This window comes from Xenopus laevis, chromosome 3L, assembly GCF_017654675.1.
Source record: "Xenopus laevis strain J_2021 chromosome 3L, Xenopus_laevis_v10.1, whole genome shotgun sequence".
In the NCBI taxonomy this organism is placed as follows: domain Eukaryota; kingdom Metazoa; phylum Chordata; class Amphibia; order Anura; family Pipidae; genus Xenopus; species Xenopus laevis.
The window spans coordinates 52,033,132-52,048,039 of record NC_054375.1 but is presented as its reverse complement, the minus strand read 5'-3'; the positions used below and the strand labels follow the sequence as shown (position 1 = coordinate 52,048,039).

General features: G+C 37.3%; 1 protein-coding gene across 2 annotated transcripts in view; it reads right to left on the bottom strand.

Annotated features, from left to right (window-relative positions):
• Window positions 1-1,306: 1,306 nt before the first annotated feature.
• htr4.L (5-hydroxytryptamine (serotonin) receptor 4, G protein-coupled L homeolog) overlaps window positions 1,307-14,908 on the bottom strand; it is a 233,178-nt gene continuing 219,576 nt past the window's right edge. The window contains exon 7 of one of the 2 annotated variants that reach the window (XM_041586218.1): window positions 1,307-2,120. In XM_041586218.1, coding sequence (XP_041442152.1) covers window positions 2,033-2,120 — 88 coding nt within the window. In that variant the 3' untranslated portion in view covers window positions 1,307-2,032. The remainder of the gene's footprint in view (window positions 2,121-14,908) is intronic. The other variant, XM_041586219.1, reaches the window with a different exon arrangement.

Below are 14,908 nucleotides of genomic sequence, written 5' to 3'. Positions count from 1 at the left end.
TAACAAGACACAAGGGTCTAAATACAAGAAATGCTATTTTGCATAATTGAGAGTGCGAGTTAAAAACTTTAAATGTAATCAGTGTTTTACTTGTTTTGCTAATGAGGCTTTTACACCTGTATAGGATTAGACAGAAACCTGTGCCCTGACTATAAAATGCTAATCCCTATAAATATGATAATAATTCCCCAATGGGGCACCTACAAGAGGTGTCAAGTGAAGATTGGGTGAACCAAAGCAGAGCAGATTATTTTAGAATTGATCTGACACATGGGGAATAGTTACACTTGAGTTTTACTCCATTTTTAAAATGTCGGGAGAAAATGTTGGTTAAAATGTAGTTTTTATGTCGTTTGAAAGACAAATCCATAAAAGTGTCTGTGAACTGTCTTTCTTTCACTAAGGATGAAAAGTGGTGGTTGAGTCGGAATTTAGGTGGATTTCTGTTTGTGAATATGGAGAACGTATTTTACACCAGTTTACCACCACTTTTACTCCAAAAATAGGTTATCTCCACTTTTGTGAATTCCCCCCATTGACTTCAGAATCTTATCACACAAAGCAGAACGTTTGGTTCTCTGAACTTCCATTAATAACATGCCTCTCAGCAACTTCACCTTCTAGCACTGGATACCAAGAAGATACTGGCCAGAGACACCGAGGTCCATATTTTATGTGGCCATGTGACTCCCACGCTAACATGAAAATAACATTTTTTGTGCCAAAATAATTTGTAATGATGAATAATATAAAGCAAAGATAGAGTTATTGTTTATAGTTTTCTGCCCCAACATCTAATAAAGGGGGCAGCCTTTCTTGAGACTTCCACATGATTAGGGTTGAACCAGACCCACTCCCTGCCCAAATCTCATCACTGCCCCTCGACCTCCATCTCTTGCCTCGGTTGCAGCAAGGAAAGGGTTTGTGTGCGCGAGCAGGGGGGAGGTTGGAGGGGATGGTGGGACAGCAGCCAGTGGGCCCCTCAGTCTGACCCTGCACATGATGGTTGGGGTATTTTTATTTTGCAATCAAATGTTCAAAATAACTCCATGTGCCATAGCCTGCCAAAATTCTCATAAATAATATGCAGCTTCTTATACATGACAGTTTAATAAAGACAAAGCCTTTATTTAATTCATAATCTTGTATTTGAAAATAAGACAAGCTGGCAGTCATCATGATGAAGACTAAGGAAAACAATCTCTTCCTTACTGGGATGATTGAGTTTACAAGGAGTTTTTTCATATTACAGTAGCGCTAGCAGCAACATTTTTGGAAGTTGAATTGACCTAAATTCATTGCGGAAGGATGTAGTTCCTTGATGATACAAAATAACACAGACTCTACTGGAAGAACCTGCATATAAATTTACCACTGAAAAAGAAAATTATTAAAATGTTGACAGATGGAGAAATGCTCTTCAATCAGCCAGAATAGTAGGCTTAAAAAAAAGACACAGTCAGTCTTAAGTACATGCAGATATATTCTATAATACATGAAAAATATACAATCTGTTGTGGACCCACAGTTACATACAGTTCATGCTGGTCTCTGAAGGACCAGCTGCCAATCTAGTCTCATGATCTCCCATCAGTTTTAGGCACTGGGAAGATATATGTGAAGTCTGAACAGACTTGTATGTTGCTACTGTAGATCATTGCACTCCTAAAATCACCTGCTGTAGAGATAATGTTTTACATTTTGAACCTGTCTTTTGTTGTTCTTCCTGCATTCATTTATGTAACTTTGCAATGCCACCTTGTCTTGCGTACTTAATATACCATTTTTTTTTGAAAACTGAAGTTTGCCAGAGTGTGCATTCTGAAGTTCAGGCATGGTAACAAAACGGGTCTGAATCATTAGAATCTTCTGGGAGAAAGAGCTGGAGATACAGCTGGGAATCACACATGGTACACTCCAAATCTTTTCATGCAGATGGATAGAGTATTTTCAGATCTGATCTGACAGATATCGTCTAGCAATTTCCCAGGTGGGTATTCTTGTGGTATTCAGTTTTAATTCCAGCTGTTGACTAGAAGCAGGATTCCTGTGACTCGGGGTCAATGTGGATGGGAAGAGTGTCATGCTCCTGGTGGTGTCCATTATACAGGACTGTGTACCTGTAAAAAAAAAGAAAAAATTGGAAGAGGTAGGATTAATAAATGAAAACATCAGAGCATTACAACTGTTTGACCTGGCCTAACCTAGTCTACAAATAGAAATTTGCAGCCACTCATAGTATCCTAAGATCATTAAGCTCAACACCAGTTGTGCCATACTGCAGGCATTAAGTGCAAGGCTCCAGCACTCCATATAACACGCAGTGCCCCATACAATGACATTTTTAGCATTTTTTTGTATCATTGTATAAGATTTCTCCATTGTCTACTCTAGTAGAAAAATACATACACCCTAAGAAGCCCTTGCTAACCAATCAGCCATTAACTTTAACAAGTTTAGGAAATGAACTCTCAGCTGCAGGATACTGTAATAGGATATTTTCCCATGATTGGAAACAATGGAGATTGTATGGCTGCATGCTGTATATTTCCAAGAAAGGTGTTACATACAGAAATTGGACAACATGCTTTATACTGGTTTAAATTAAATACATAAACATGGTGCTTTGATAAGGCTAAGGTGCCGATATAATAAAGATCTAACTGGGCTATCCTTAAGGATTTCATGAAGCTCAACCTTTTTTTCCCTATTCAACAACAGTTTTTTTTGTCTGCGTTAACAAATTGACAAATTTTCAATGGGCACAGTATTCAGCCTAGTTTGGCAGAAGCATGGAATACTAAAGCCATACCAATTTCATGTGGATAAAGGTTTCAGGCAATTTTTTTCCATCAGAAAAAAAGTTTCTGAAGATTTTTTCCAGTGGTAACTATGGTTACTGCTTGTATGATCATTGATAAACTCTATAGCCATTTAGTTCTCTAGATGACATCTATGGAATTAGCATGTCATGGAATTTCAGGAACTGGAGACCACTTGAGGTAAAAGAAAGTTGATTTGACACAAGGAATCACATAGTTTGTATAGACTTGTAAAGGGTGTTACCGGTGGGAGAGCAGATATCACTACACAGCACAGAAAAACAAAGAACTGCTCTTCTAGCCAAACCAGTGGCTCTGCCTCAAGGGCAGAGTAGTAGTAACCAAGGCTAGCTTTATAACAGAACCCATCCAAGTCAGAGGAGCTCCTGGGGAAATCTGCATACACATCTACTCAATGGAGTTACTAGCTGCTCTGCTAACTATGTTAAGCCTGACACCCCTAGAAAACTCTCAGTTTTCTTAGTAATTTCCTAACCTGGATGGGGTACTCCAAACTCTCCACCTACACATTTTATTGTAGGAAAAAGTATGATTTATGGTATTAAACGAGAGAGCAGTCCTTCATGAAATAGTGAGCAATGTTCAAATAATCTAAAAGTAAAAGATAAGGAAACAGAAAGTACTGTCAAAATTGAGAATACGCATGGGTGCACAGAGAACCTTGTTGGAAGGAGAATTTATTGAAACAGCAAAGTGTACTGATGTATCCAACACAAGGCGCGGCAATGCTTTCTAAATCTGCCGCTCCAGCAATTGACAAGCATTTGGCCTTAAAGAAGCAAATCTAACAGTTTGAAGAATACACTGTGTATTTACATTAGTCTGAAAACTCAGCTCAAGCTATATAATCTGGAGAAATCTGTTTGGTATATTTTATTATTCATGTTTAAATTCTCCCACATATTTTTTTTTTGCTTTCATTTTTATCTTACTAAATGCAAGCCAGGGAATGATTAGAGTGCATTTTCTTGTTTTATAGATATATTTATGATTTATTGGTCATCATGTGTTAATGTGTTCCTTAATGGTACCTATGAATGTTAAGTTGCTCAGCTCACAATTTTTCTACAAGGCTCATGTACAAAAGCACAGGCAAACTACAAATGCAGCATATTCTTCCCACAATTCCAGGATAATAACACGTGCAAATTAACATCTGCTTTGGTAATTTGTGTGCACATTACAACACAAGTCTGTATTAGGCAAATTGTGTCACTTTGGACTTCACTTCATGTCAAAACATTGCATTAGAAAGCGATTTACTAGATGCAAGACAGTTGCATGCGTAAGCACAACATGCTAAAGTAATCCTCAAAGCACATGTCCTTTGCATGAAATTATGCTCAGTTCATCAAAAGCTGGTTGAAACTGTGCATTGGTGCATTCATTTTAAAGAGCAAGTATCTTTGTATGTGACATTTAAGTGTATGTAAAATTACATCCATTTGTGTGCTTTTTACTTAAAGTTGAATTGCTAAATAAACCTGTATATGTTCAGAAAGGGACAGGTGGACGGGCTTATTCATTTAAGCTTAGATTTTGCTAATACTTAATACTAATTCTTATAAGTGTTATAATTTCTGGTTGGGTTGGGAAAAAATGGAAAAATAACTCTTGAAATAGATAATTCATATAGAACTTTGGAGCAAAGTGCAAAATAATTAGGCGCAAGTCCCCCACCCATTATGCATGCAGTGCTGGAACCTTAGAGCTCCATCACTTTCTTTTATCCAAGTTGAAAATGAGCCATGTAGACAATTTTCTTAAGGGCACATGACATGTCACAGAATTGCCTTCCCATTGCACACCATCTTTATCACAATAAAACACATTACTTGTGACAATCTGGGTTGATTTTGGGAAATTGCCTTTCCTGTGATTAAGCCAGATCACCACAAGTAATATTTCTGAGATTTGTCTCCTGCGTAAGCACTGATTTTTACTGGATGACAAATCTCCTCCTCTGCCAGGGTCCTTAATGACAGTGAGGATTCATATCTTTGATATATAGGTGGGGAAAACATTTTCTAGACAATTGTCTCAGCTGGCTTAACATGTGACTCCATTAGGCTAGATAATTATTATACCTATTAATTTGTGAGCTGGACCTCCAATTATAGCTGAAACGAGTTTTAGACCAACTTGGTCCTTGCTCATAGACTTGCTGATAGACTTTGATTAAAAACCGGCTTATTATTAAAACAGATTTACAGAATGCCAACATATTCTGCAGCATTCACAATAAAGAGATGGATACATTAAACACACAAGAAAACACACAAAATAACCAATAACCAATACAAGAAGTGATGATAGCCCTATCCAAACTGAAAACAAGACACGCATGTCCTTTGCCTATGTGCCTTGGCATGATGATGCTGCTATGTTTTAATATACTATATTCAGAGGTACAACTCGTTTTGTGTTGTTCATCTGTTTAAATATGTGTAAATATAACTATAGGAAGTGTTTACATTAGTGGATCCCACTGTACTGCTTGTATACCCACTATACTCTACTGCTTGTATACCCACTATACTACTTGTCCAATTATTCATAACCTTTAAAAGAAGTCATTTCACCATCCTTATTTAACTACCAATTCAAAAGACCAACTGTATTTTCCATGATCCATAACTAGATTTTAGGCCAAGAGTTGATCAATTTAAGAGAATGGGTCTCAAACACAGGGTTATCCACCGAACCACAAATTTTGCTTCTATAGAAGATAGCCATTTACGATTTCGTTTTTAGGTCTGCGGCACCCAAGATGATTTGATAAAAATCGTCTAACTTGTGGATCCCGGTTAGTTCAATCAGGGAAGGTTAAAGGGTTATGGTGAGGAGCAACAGGGCAATCGTGTCTCAGGCAGCAGATTGACTCAGGCTACCCTTAAGAATGTATCAGGATGTATGATTGCAATTCCTTTCCAAGCATCAGTGCCTCTTAATGGCTCCTCCTAATTTAATGTGTTTATTTTTGCTATTGTGACCTGACATTAAGTACATATTGTACTGTCTGAGCCCAATAACTATATATATATGTTGTTTGCACAACAGGTCGCTAGAAAACTATGATAGTAACTGATTAGACTGAGAATGGATTAGTGTCTCCATGGCTACTAGGGCAAGGGCATATAGGTAATTGTTTCAATTTCTTATCTCTAACAGCTACATCTCTCAGTAGGTTAACACACCAAAGAAAGTATCTAAATGCTGGAGAGACCATCATCTCAAAATAGATCAATATTTTGTTGACCTCATCAACACTAGAGGATATTTGCTTTCTGCTGCACGTCACATTTAAAGTTTTTTTTTTTTAACTTCCATTTTATGCTTTCTGTAAAGAACTCAGGTGGGGTATTTTATATTAATCACTTTTACTTGCAAAAGAAAATTAGGGCAAACGGAAGCTTCAGTTTAAATAAAGAAAAGCAGCTTTATGTTAGGGCAATATTTTTTCTAACCCCCGGAGAGAGTTTATTCCTCCTTAGTTTGATTTGGTCATCTGTAAAGCAATAGCTAGCCTCACTCTAAACAATCCTGCAGTGATACCTTTGTTATTGCCTGTGCCATCTACATAAGAAAATATTGTTTATTAAAATATAATAGGGACAAACAAACAGAGATATATACAAGAATTGTGCTATATCTACCCATGGGCCTTGCAACAAATAATTATATACAGATCCCACATCATAAACCATTGTACAACAATGTTATATACAAAGACTTACTTCTTAGGTGCATTTTCTCAAGGATAAACCTATAACTCATTTTGTACAATACAAGATATATTCTTTTATATTATCAACAACTTTAAATGTTGTAAAATATAAAGCTTTTAAAAGTCACATGAGACTGAAGAATGAGTGATTTTATATAGGCCAAGGAACTCCAAGGTTACAATTTTCCAGAAATGTTCCAGAAAATTACAGGAAGGCCATCTCCCATCGACTCCATTTATTTTATTTGAATAATTTTTTTAAATGATTTTCTTTTTCTCTGTTATAATAAAACAAGAATAACATCTTCATGAAAGATTCAACCAAATATCATATTTGCATATGCAAATCAGGGCTGGGAAGGGAAAGAGAACATTTAGATTAAACATTTTTTTTACCTTGTTTTATGACGGAAAAACATGTACTTTTAATGATTCAGATTTGGTTTCGGCCAGGCACAAGGATTCGTCTGAATCTGAATCCTGCTGAAAAAGGCAGAATCCTGGCTGAATACCGAATCGAATGTTGGATTTTGTGCATCCCTAATAGAAGCTCCCCCAGATTATTTCCTTTTCCTTGTCCTTTAATATCAGTCCCTGTTCACATTCACAAAAACTGCTGCCAGTTTCAAAAATTTAAGAGAACTTCCAAGCACCCAGTCATAATTAAAAGCAGAATACATAAACTTCAAAGACTCAGTGCTAGCTCTTCACCACTAATGCAGTACCTCTGTGATTACAGTTACTGGCTCCCAGATGCATTTTGGTTTCAGTGGTCCTTTAAGGAATTTCTTGAGGCATTCAAAGTGAAATATAAAAATATACCAAAACCAAGCTCTTTCAGCATCTGTGTGCATATCAGGTGCACACACAATTATTTTAGGGAAAATATAATGATATAGCTAATATTGAGTATTAATTCTGTCTTGAATTTCACACCACTGCTTCTTAAGCAGAACTTCACTCTGTGATGTGTCTTATGAAAATAAACACACTTTGCTATTTGTGCAGTGAGTATGTATTAGTAGAACAGACTTTGCCAGTCTTGGAAATAATCAGCACTATGCTGTCCTCAGGCTTACCACTGGATGAATATGCCTTGAATACAGTAGGGGAAATTGTAGCTACAGTTATTTAACTTTTTTAATATAAAATTTGACATAGCTTGAGATATCGTTCATATTGTTCTTGGCTGAATGCAATGTTTTCTGGAAAGGCAGAAACATATCTTTCGCTAATTTGCAGACAATCAGAAATCCTCTGCCATCCCCACTGGAGGGCACAGAAACCAGAGCAGTTGGCCTTCCTGTATCCCTACATAATGCCCTTGACTTTCTGGGGTGTCGCTTGATGGAGACACTTTGTTATATTTATTATGTAAGGAGTAGAATGAAAAACTGGAAAAAGCATACAGGTTTGAGCCTACACATGAGCCCACTGTAAAATGAATATTCCATGGCCCTCAAATATCTGGGGACAAATGTTAAACCAAAAAAGTTTAATCTAGGAGTTTTGCAGGCAATCCTGCTTAAAAAAAAGGAAAAGTCGCCAGTGTTTTTTCAATTCAAATGCATTTTCGGCAGACATGGTATGATGTAAGTGACATAAGATTGAGGAAGATCTAGCTTCATTTTAGCAGTTTGCCTGGTCTGGAAGCTTGTTTTTATATTCCAATATTTTTATTGAATTCACATAGAATAAGCATAGTTTACAGTATCTTACAAAAGTATGTAGAGACTTTACAGATTGAATCCTCACATACACCATGTAGTCTCCTCGTACAGTTACATCAAAATACTATTTAACACATAGCTTGTAGCTGAACTGTTAACAACCACTGTTGATTAACACTAAGCATAATACTGGCAATACAAATTAACCATTTAAATAGCATACAAGTCTAGAAAATCTTATTAAAGCTGTTACAAGTGACATATGAGAGCGGCAATGGTTTAAATGCTTAAAAAGGTAATTGGATAGTTTGTACCAAATCTATATTCAATCCAAGGGGTCCAAACTAGGAGACATTTTTGGTGAGAATCCAATAATATGCTGGACATCTTCTCTTGGACCATTATCCAGTCGATTTTACCTTTAGTGACCTCAATAGAGATATATTTCCCCACAACCATATGGGACTTAACCTCTATATGCAAATACACAATACAAGATATCCAGGACCATACAGATTATATTAAAAAGCAATATTTATTGTCACCATGCCAAATATCTAAAATCATTTAAAATAAGCAGCGCTGCTTAGGGGGTGGGGATCCCATTTATCCTATTTTGCATATGTTATACAATACAGCACAATGTAAGAAACTGCGTGCACGCTATAGATCAAGACCTCCAATGTATGTGGATTGCAACCAACTGGATAAATCCGTAATTGAGTGGAAGCCACACGACTGGTACTGACTTTTAATACCAATGATAAGGAAATTCGTTCCTCAATATACAAACATTGGAACATATTATCAAAGGACCCCATTGTGGGTAAACTGGTGTCCCCTCGTCCCCTGTTTAGTTATAGGAGGAATGTTAGTATTGGTGACTCACTTACTCATAGTCACTTCCAACCCCAATCGAGAACGACATGTTATAAAACATTGGGCAGCTACAAGTGTGGCACATGTGAACAGTGCCAATATATTAGAGTGTCTACAAGTTTTGGAAATGGAAAAGTCAATTATGACATGTACCATTATACGTGTTGCACGACCACACATGTGATTTATCTATTTACCTGTCATTGTGGTAGCAAATATGTTGGCAAGACGAAAAGGCCCTTCAGGAGACGCATATATGAGCACATGCGCGATATTAGAAATTGTAATCTGCTATCAGCAATTGCCAAACACATTTTTTGCATGCACAATGGACACCATGCAGGTTCCTATTTTCAGGGCATTGACCGCCTACATGGGGACATTAGGGGGGGCGACTTGGACAATAAATTATTACAGTTGGAAACAACATGGATCTTCAGACTTCATACTTACAAATCTGAATTTGGTTTGAATGGCCATCTTAACTTTCAAGCTTTTGTAAATAAATGAGAGGACAGGATGCTGAATGACCTTTAGTATGATATATATATTTGGCTGCCCATTTGGGCTTTTCTGATGATCTTATACCATACTTTTTGTCTAGAACTGTACTGATTCTGTATACATATCAATTTTCCTTCTCTTCTTTTTCTTTCCTTTTTCTTCTGATTTTTCTAATATATTTATTTTTGGGAATTTAATATTTATATCTATATATACATATTTACAATCGAGAATTTTTGATCATATATCCAGGACCTATTGGATATTCATCTATTGTGTATCTTATTACCATGCCTTAGGGGTATACAAACCTAGCGTGTAGCTATGTGAACAGTGCCACAATAAAGCTCACCTTTATATGTTTATTTTTCTTTTTCATTCTTTCATTTTTTTGTTTAATATAGGATGCATTGATTGTGTATTACTGTTTATTTTGGTTTAAAGGATATCCTTAGATTGTATATTACGCCAACGATGTTATCACATCGATACTAGTGACATTTGAAAGCTTTATGCAACAATGTTGTGGCAATTATGACCATTGGAGTCATGTGACTTTACCCTCAAAAGGATGTCATTTCCGGTTTGTCGGTCTCTTGACAAAGCCGCAGGTAGCGGCGAAACAGCTGTCGAGGCACAGCGCTGCGAGGGGATTTGCGGTTTCCTGTTCTCCGTCTTGAGGATGATGCGCATCAGAAGCTCAAGTGATTGCGGGAGTCGGATGTGAGTATGGAGCGATGAGCAGCCGGTGTGAGAGGTGATCCATCACGGTCAGTAATTTCTCTATCTTGAACAGTGGCTTGCTGCGGAGTGGTGGGATAAATACCATCATATAGCGATTGCCATACCACCAGAGTACCGGGATCTGAATGTCCATTGGATATGTATAGAGGATATTCCCTCTTCTAGTGCCTACATTTATACCATTCAAGACTGCATCATTCTGGGCACTAAAGAATTAACCCCACACCGGCTTCGCCCTCACATGCCGTTTTAAATCAGATATCCCATAACTGATTCCAACAAGTACTTTTTCTACCATCAAATTGAGCACTTTAATGGTTACCTATACTACAGCCGCGACGACTGTCGCTCTCCTCATCCTATGAACACTCAATTACGGATTTATCCAGTTGGTTGCAATCCACATACATTGGAGGTCTTGATCTATAGCGTGCACGCAGTTTCTTACATTGTGCTGTATTGTATAACATATGCAAAATAGGATAAATGGGATCCCCACCCCCTAAGCAGCGCTGCTTATTTTAAATGATTTTAGATATTTGGCATGGTGACAATAAATATTGCTTTTTAATATAATCTGTATGGTCCTGGATATCTTGTATTGTGTATTTGCATATAGAGGTTAAGTCCCATATGGTTGTGGGGAAATACGTCAATAATAAGTAAATGTGGACACCTCTTCTTATGCGGGCCTTAATTGGCTGCTATTAACTGTGTGCACCTTGCTTGGGTCATATGGATACTTGATACTAAGGTTGGGACTAGAATTCTCCAATTAGCAAGGTTTGGGCAGAGTAATTGTACTTAACCATTAGGTTTTGAATTATTGGTTTTGGTTTTTTTTTTTTTTTTTTCCTTCTCTTTTTCTTTCTTTTTCTTTTCTTCCTTTAGACATGGAATTTTTTTCGGATGATAACAAATGGGCCTCATTAGCCAAATCAGTATTTTCAGGATCCGCTGCTTCTACTAGCAAGGGATCCCTTACAATGTCCCACCTAATGGTTAAAAGTAAAAATTTGCTACGACGGCGTTTAAATATATTTTGGAACATCATATGTTTGGAGGAATATATGACGAGGGGCATTATCCCAAGGGGTTTACGTGTACAGCTATTTCCCTCTTTTGAGGAAACACCACAATCATTCAAGCTGCAATGGGAGGAGGTATTGAGTGAATGTTCTCATAAACTTATGTCCCTTCTAAAGCAATATAATATTGAAGAATTAGAATCAATTAAAGCACAACAGAAACAACTGTGCGATCAATTAAAGGAATATGAATCCAATGATGAGTTTAGGAGATTGGATGATAACCTAAAGTCATTTATGGATAACCTTAATGCTGAAATTATGCAGGTGAAAAAACGGAAATTTGAAAGGGACATTTTGGATTATGAGAACAAACATGTTTATCAATGGAATAAGAAAAGACGTAATTTTCAGAACACATTTGATCGTAATGGGAGCACAAAGGGTTTTCAGGGGAGGCACCAGAATAAAAACACCAAGGCAAATTCGGATCGTGAAACATATTCAGAGAATGAAACGAGCGGGTCCGACACATCTTCATTCACACGTAAGCACATGGATCGCAAAAAGCGCAAATTTAATACGGTATTTCACAAGGAACAGGTCACGTCACAAGTTGTCCAGGAGAAAAGCGTTAAAGCGCCATTCCTGTTCAACTTGTCTCAGGATACACCATCACCAGTAGGCACTAGTTTTTTACAGTCACTCAACCTGTGATTGTCACAGGAAATGCAGCTTCACCATCACATCACAATGATTTACAAATAATAAATCTATCAAGCACTCATCTCACTTCCACCATCACGGGGTTATTACAAAAGGGACTTTCTTTTGTACCTTCTAAGTCACTTGATCAATTTTCCTTAATTAAGGATGTTCACTTATTTGCACGAAAATTGCTCCTAAAATTACAATGGACTAAAAGTAGACATAATACTGTTGACCTCAGTCAGTTCAACTTGAATGATTTCAAAACGCTTAAAATTCTTATGGAATTGTGGGATGATCCCAGAATGGAGGAAGAGCAGCTATTGCTGCAAGACATTCAGGACTTATGGTCCGAAAATTCCTCAGATCATATTAAATTACCCTCATGCAAGAAAAGATCTTGCCGATACCCCAATGTCTCAGAAAATGGGGCGATTGATACTTTTGTACGAAGTGTTACGGAGGACATTTTACATTTGACTAAAAATATAAAAAAACCAAATCTTACAAAGCAAGAAATTCAGGCCCTTAAAGAGCTAAAGGGCAACTCTAATATTGTGATAAAGCCCTCAGATAAGGGTTCCAATATCGTAATTATGGATTCCTCCCAATATATTATGATGTGTACCAGAATTTTGAACAACAAACAATGGTATAAGCCCATTCTCTTACCACACATACAAGGACACAGGGATAAACTATTTGATCTGTTCAATCAAGCATACCGCGGTGGTATAATTGATCAGAATACACTCGAATATCTCAAAGTATCACATCCCAGAACTCCCACATTTTATGCCCTTCCTAAGGTCCACAAGTCCCTTAGTGATCCGCCAGGAAGACCGATTGTGTCTGGGTGTGGCTCACTTACAGAACCAATCAGTGGGTATATTGATATGGTGCTACAACCCTTGGTGTCACAATTAGACTCATTCATAGTGGACACTACCCATCTACTGAGGGAAATTAACGGCCTAATCTTAGATTCGGACTGTATCCTGGTGGGGCTGGATGTAGAGGCCCTGTATATGAGTATACCACATTCCCTGGGCCTTGAAGCCATACAACTGATTTTTGAACGCATGCATAAACCAATTTCTGAACAACACAGATTTATTTTGCAAGCATTAGATTTTGTTTTGCATCACAATGTATTTCTTTTTAATGGCATTTACTATTTACAACGTCAGGGCGTAGCTATGGGTGCCAGATGTGCCCCTAGCAACGCTAATTTATTTTTAGGAGAATGGGAGCACCATGTCTTTACGGCTGATGAATATGAGATATACTTGCCTCATGTGCTACGTTGGCACAGATATATCGATGACATCATGCTAATATGGCAAGGCCCAGAAAAAAAAAAATTATTACAGGAATTTGTAGCGAAATTGAACGTTAACAAATTTAACTTAACCTTAACTTTAAATTATCACAGGACTAGATTGGAATTTTTGGATACAGAGATAAAAGTAGGCCAGGATGGTCAGGTGTCCACTAACCTATATCGTAAAAAAACAGCGGGCAATAGCCTCTTACATGCCCAATCAATGCATCCTCATAGATGCATTGAGGGTATTCCCAAGGGACAATACATAAGATTGAGGCGAATATGCTCTACAGATGAGGATTTTAAACGAGAGGCCTACTCCCTTTACCAGAGATTTAAACTACGGGGCTATAAAACACGATGTCTCCGTAGGGCATACCAACATGCTCTATCCCTTAACAGGGAAGAACTACTTTACAAATGTCGGAATTCTAACATCCAGACTTCCTCCCCTGAGACACAGGAAGCCACACGACTGGTACTGACTTTTAATACCAATGATAAGGAAATTCGTTCCTCAATATACAAACATTGGAACATATTATCAAAGGACCCCATTGTGGGTAAACTGGTGTCCCCTCGTCCCCTGTTTAGTTATAGGAGGAATGTTAGTATTGGTGACTCACTTACTCATAGTCACTTCCAACCCCAATCGAGAACGACATGTTGTAAAACATTGGGCAGCTACAAGTGTGGCACATGTGAACAGTGCCAATATATTAGAGTGTCTACAAGTTTTGGAAATGGAAAAGTCAATTATGACATGTACCATTATACGTGTTGCACGACCACACATGTGATTTATCTATTTACCTGTCATTGTGGTAGCAAATATGTTGGCAAGACGAAAAGGCCCTTCAGGAGACGCATATATGAGCACATGCGCGATATTAGAAATTGTAATCTGCTATCAGCAATTGCCAAACACATTTTTTGCATGCACAATGGACACCATGCAGGTTCCTATTTTCAGGGCATTGACCGCCTACATGGGGACATTAGGGGGGGCGACTTGGACAATAAATTATTACAGTTGGAAACAACATGGATCTTCAGACTTCATACTTACAAATCTGAATTTGGTTTGAATGGCCATCTTAACTTTCAAGCTTTTGTAAATAAATGAGAGGACAGGATGCTGAATGACCTTTAGTATGATATATATATTTGGCTGCCCATTTGGGCTTTTCTGATGATCTTATACCATACTTTTTGTCTAGAACTGTACTGATTCTGTATACATATCAATTTTCCTTCTCTTCTTTTTCTTTCCTTTTTCTTCTGATTTTTCTAATATATTTATTTTTGGGAATTTAATATTTATATCTATATATACATATTTACAATCGAGAATTTTTGATCATATATCCAGGACCTATTGGATATTCATCTATTGTGTATCTTATTACCATGCCTTAGGGGTATACAAACCTAGCGTGTAGCTATGTGAACAGTGCCACAATAAAGCTCACCTTTAT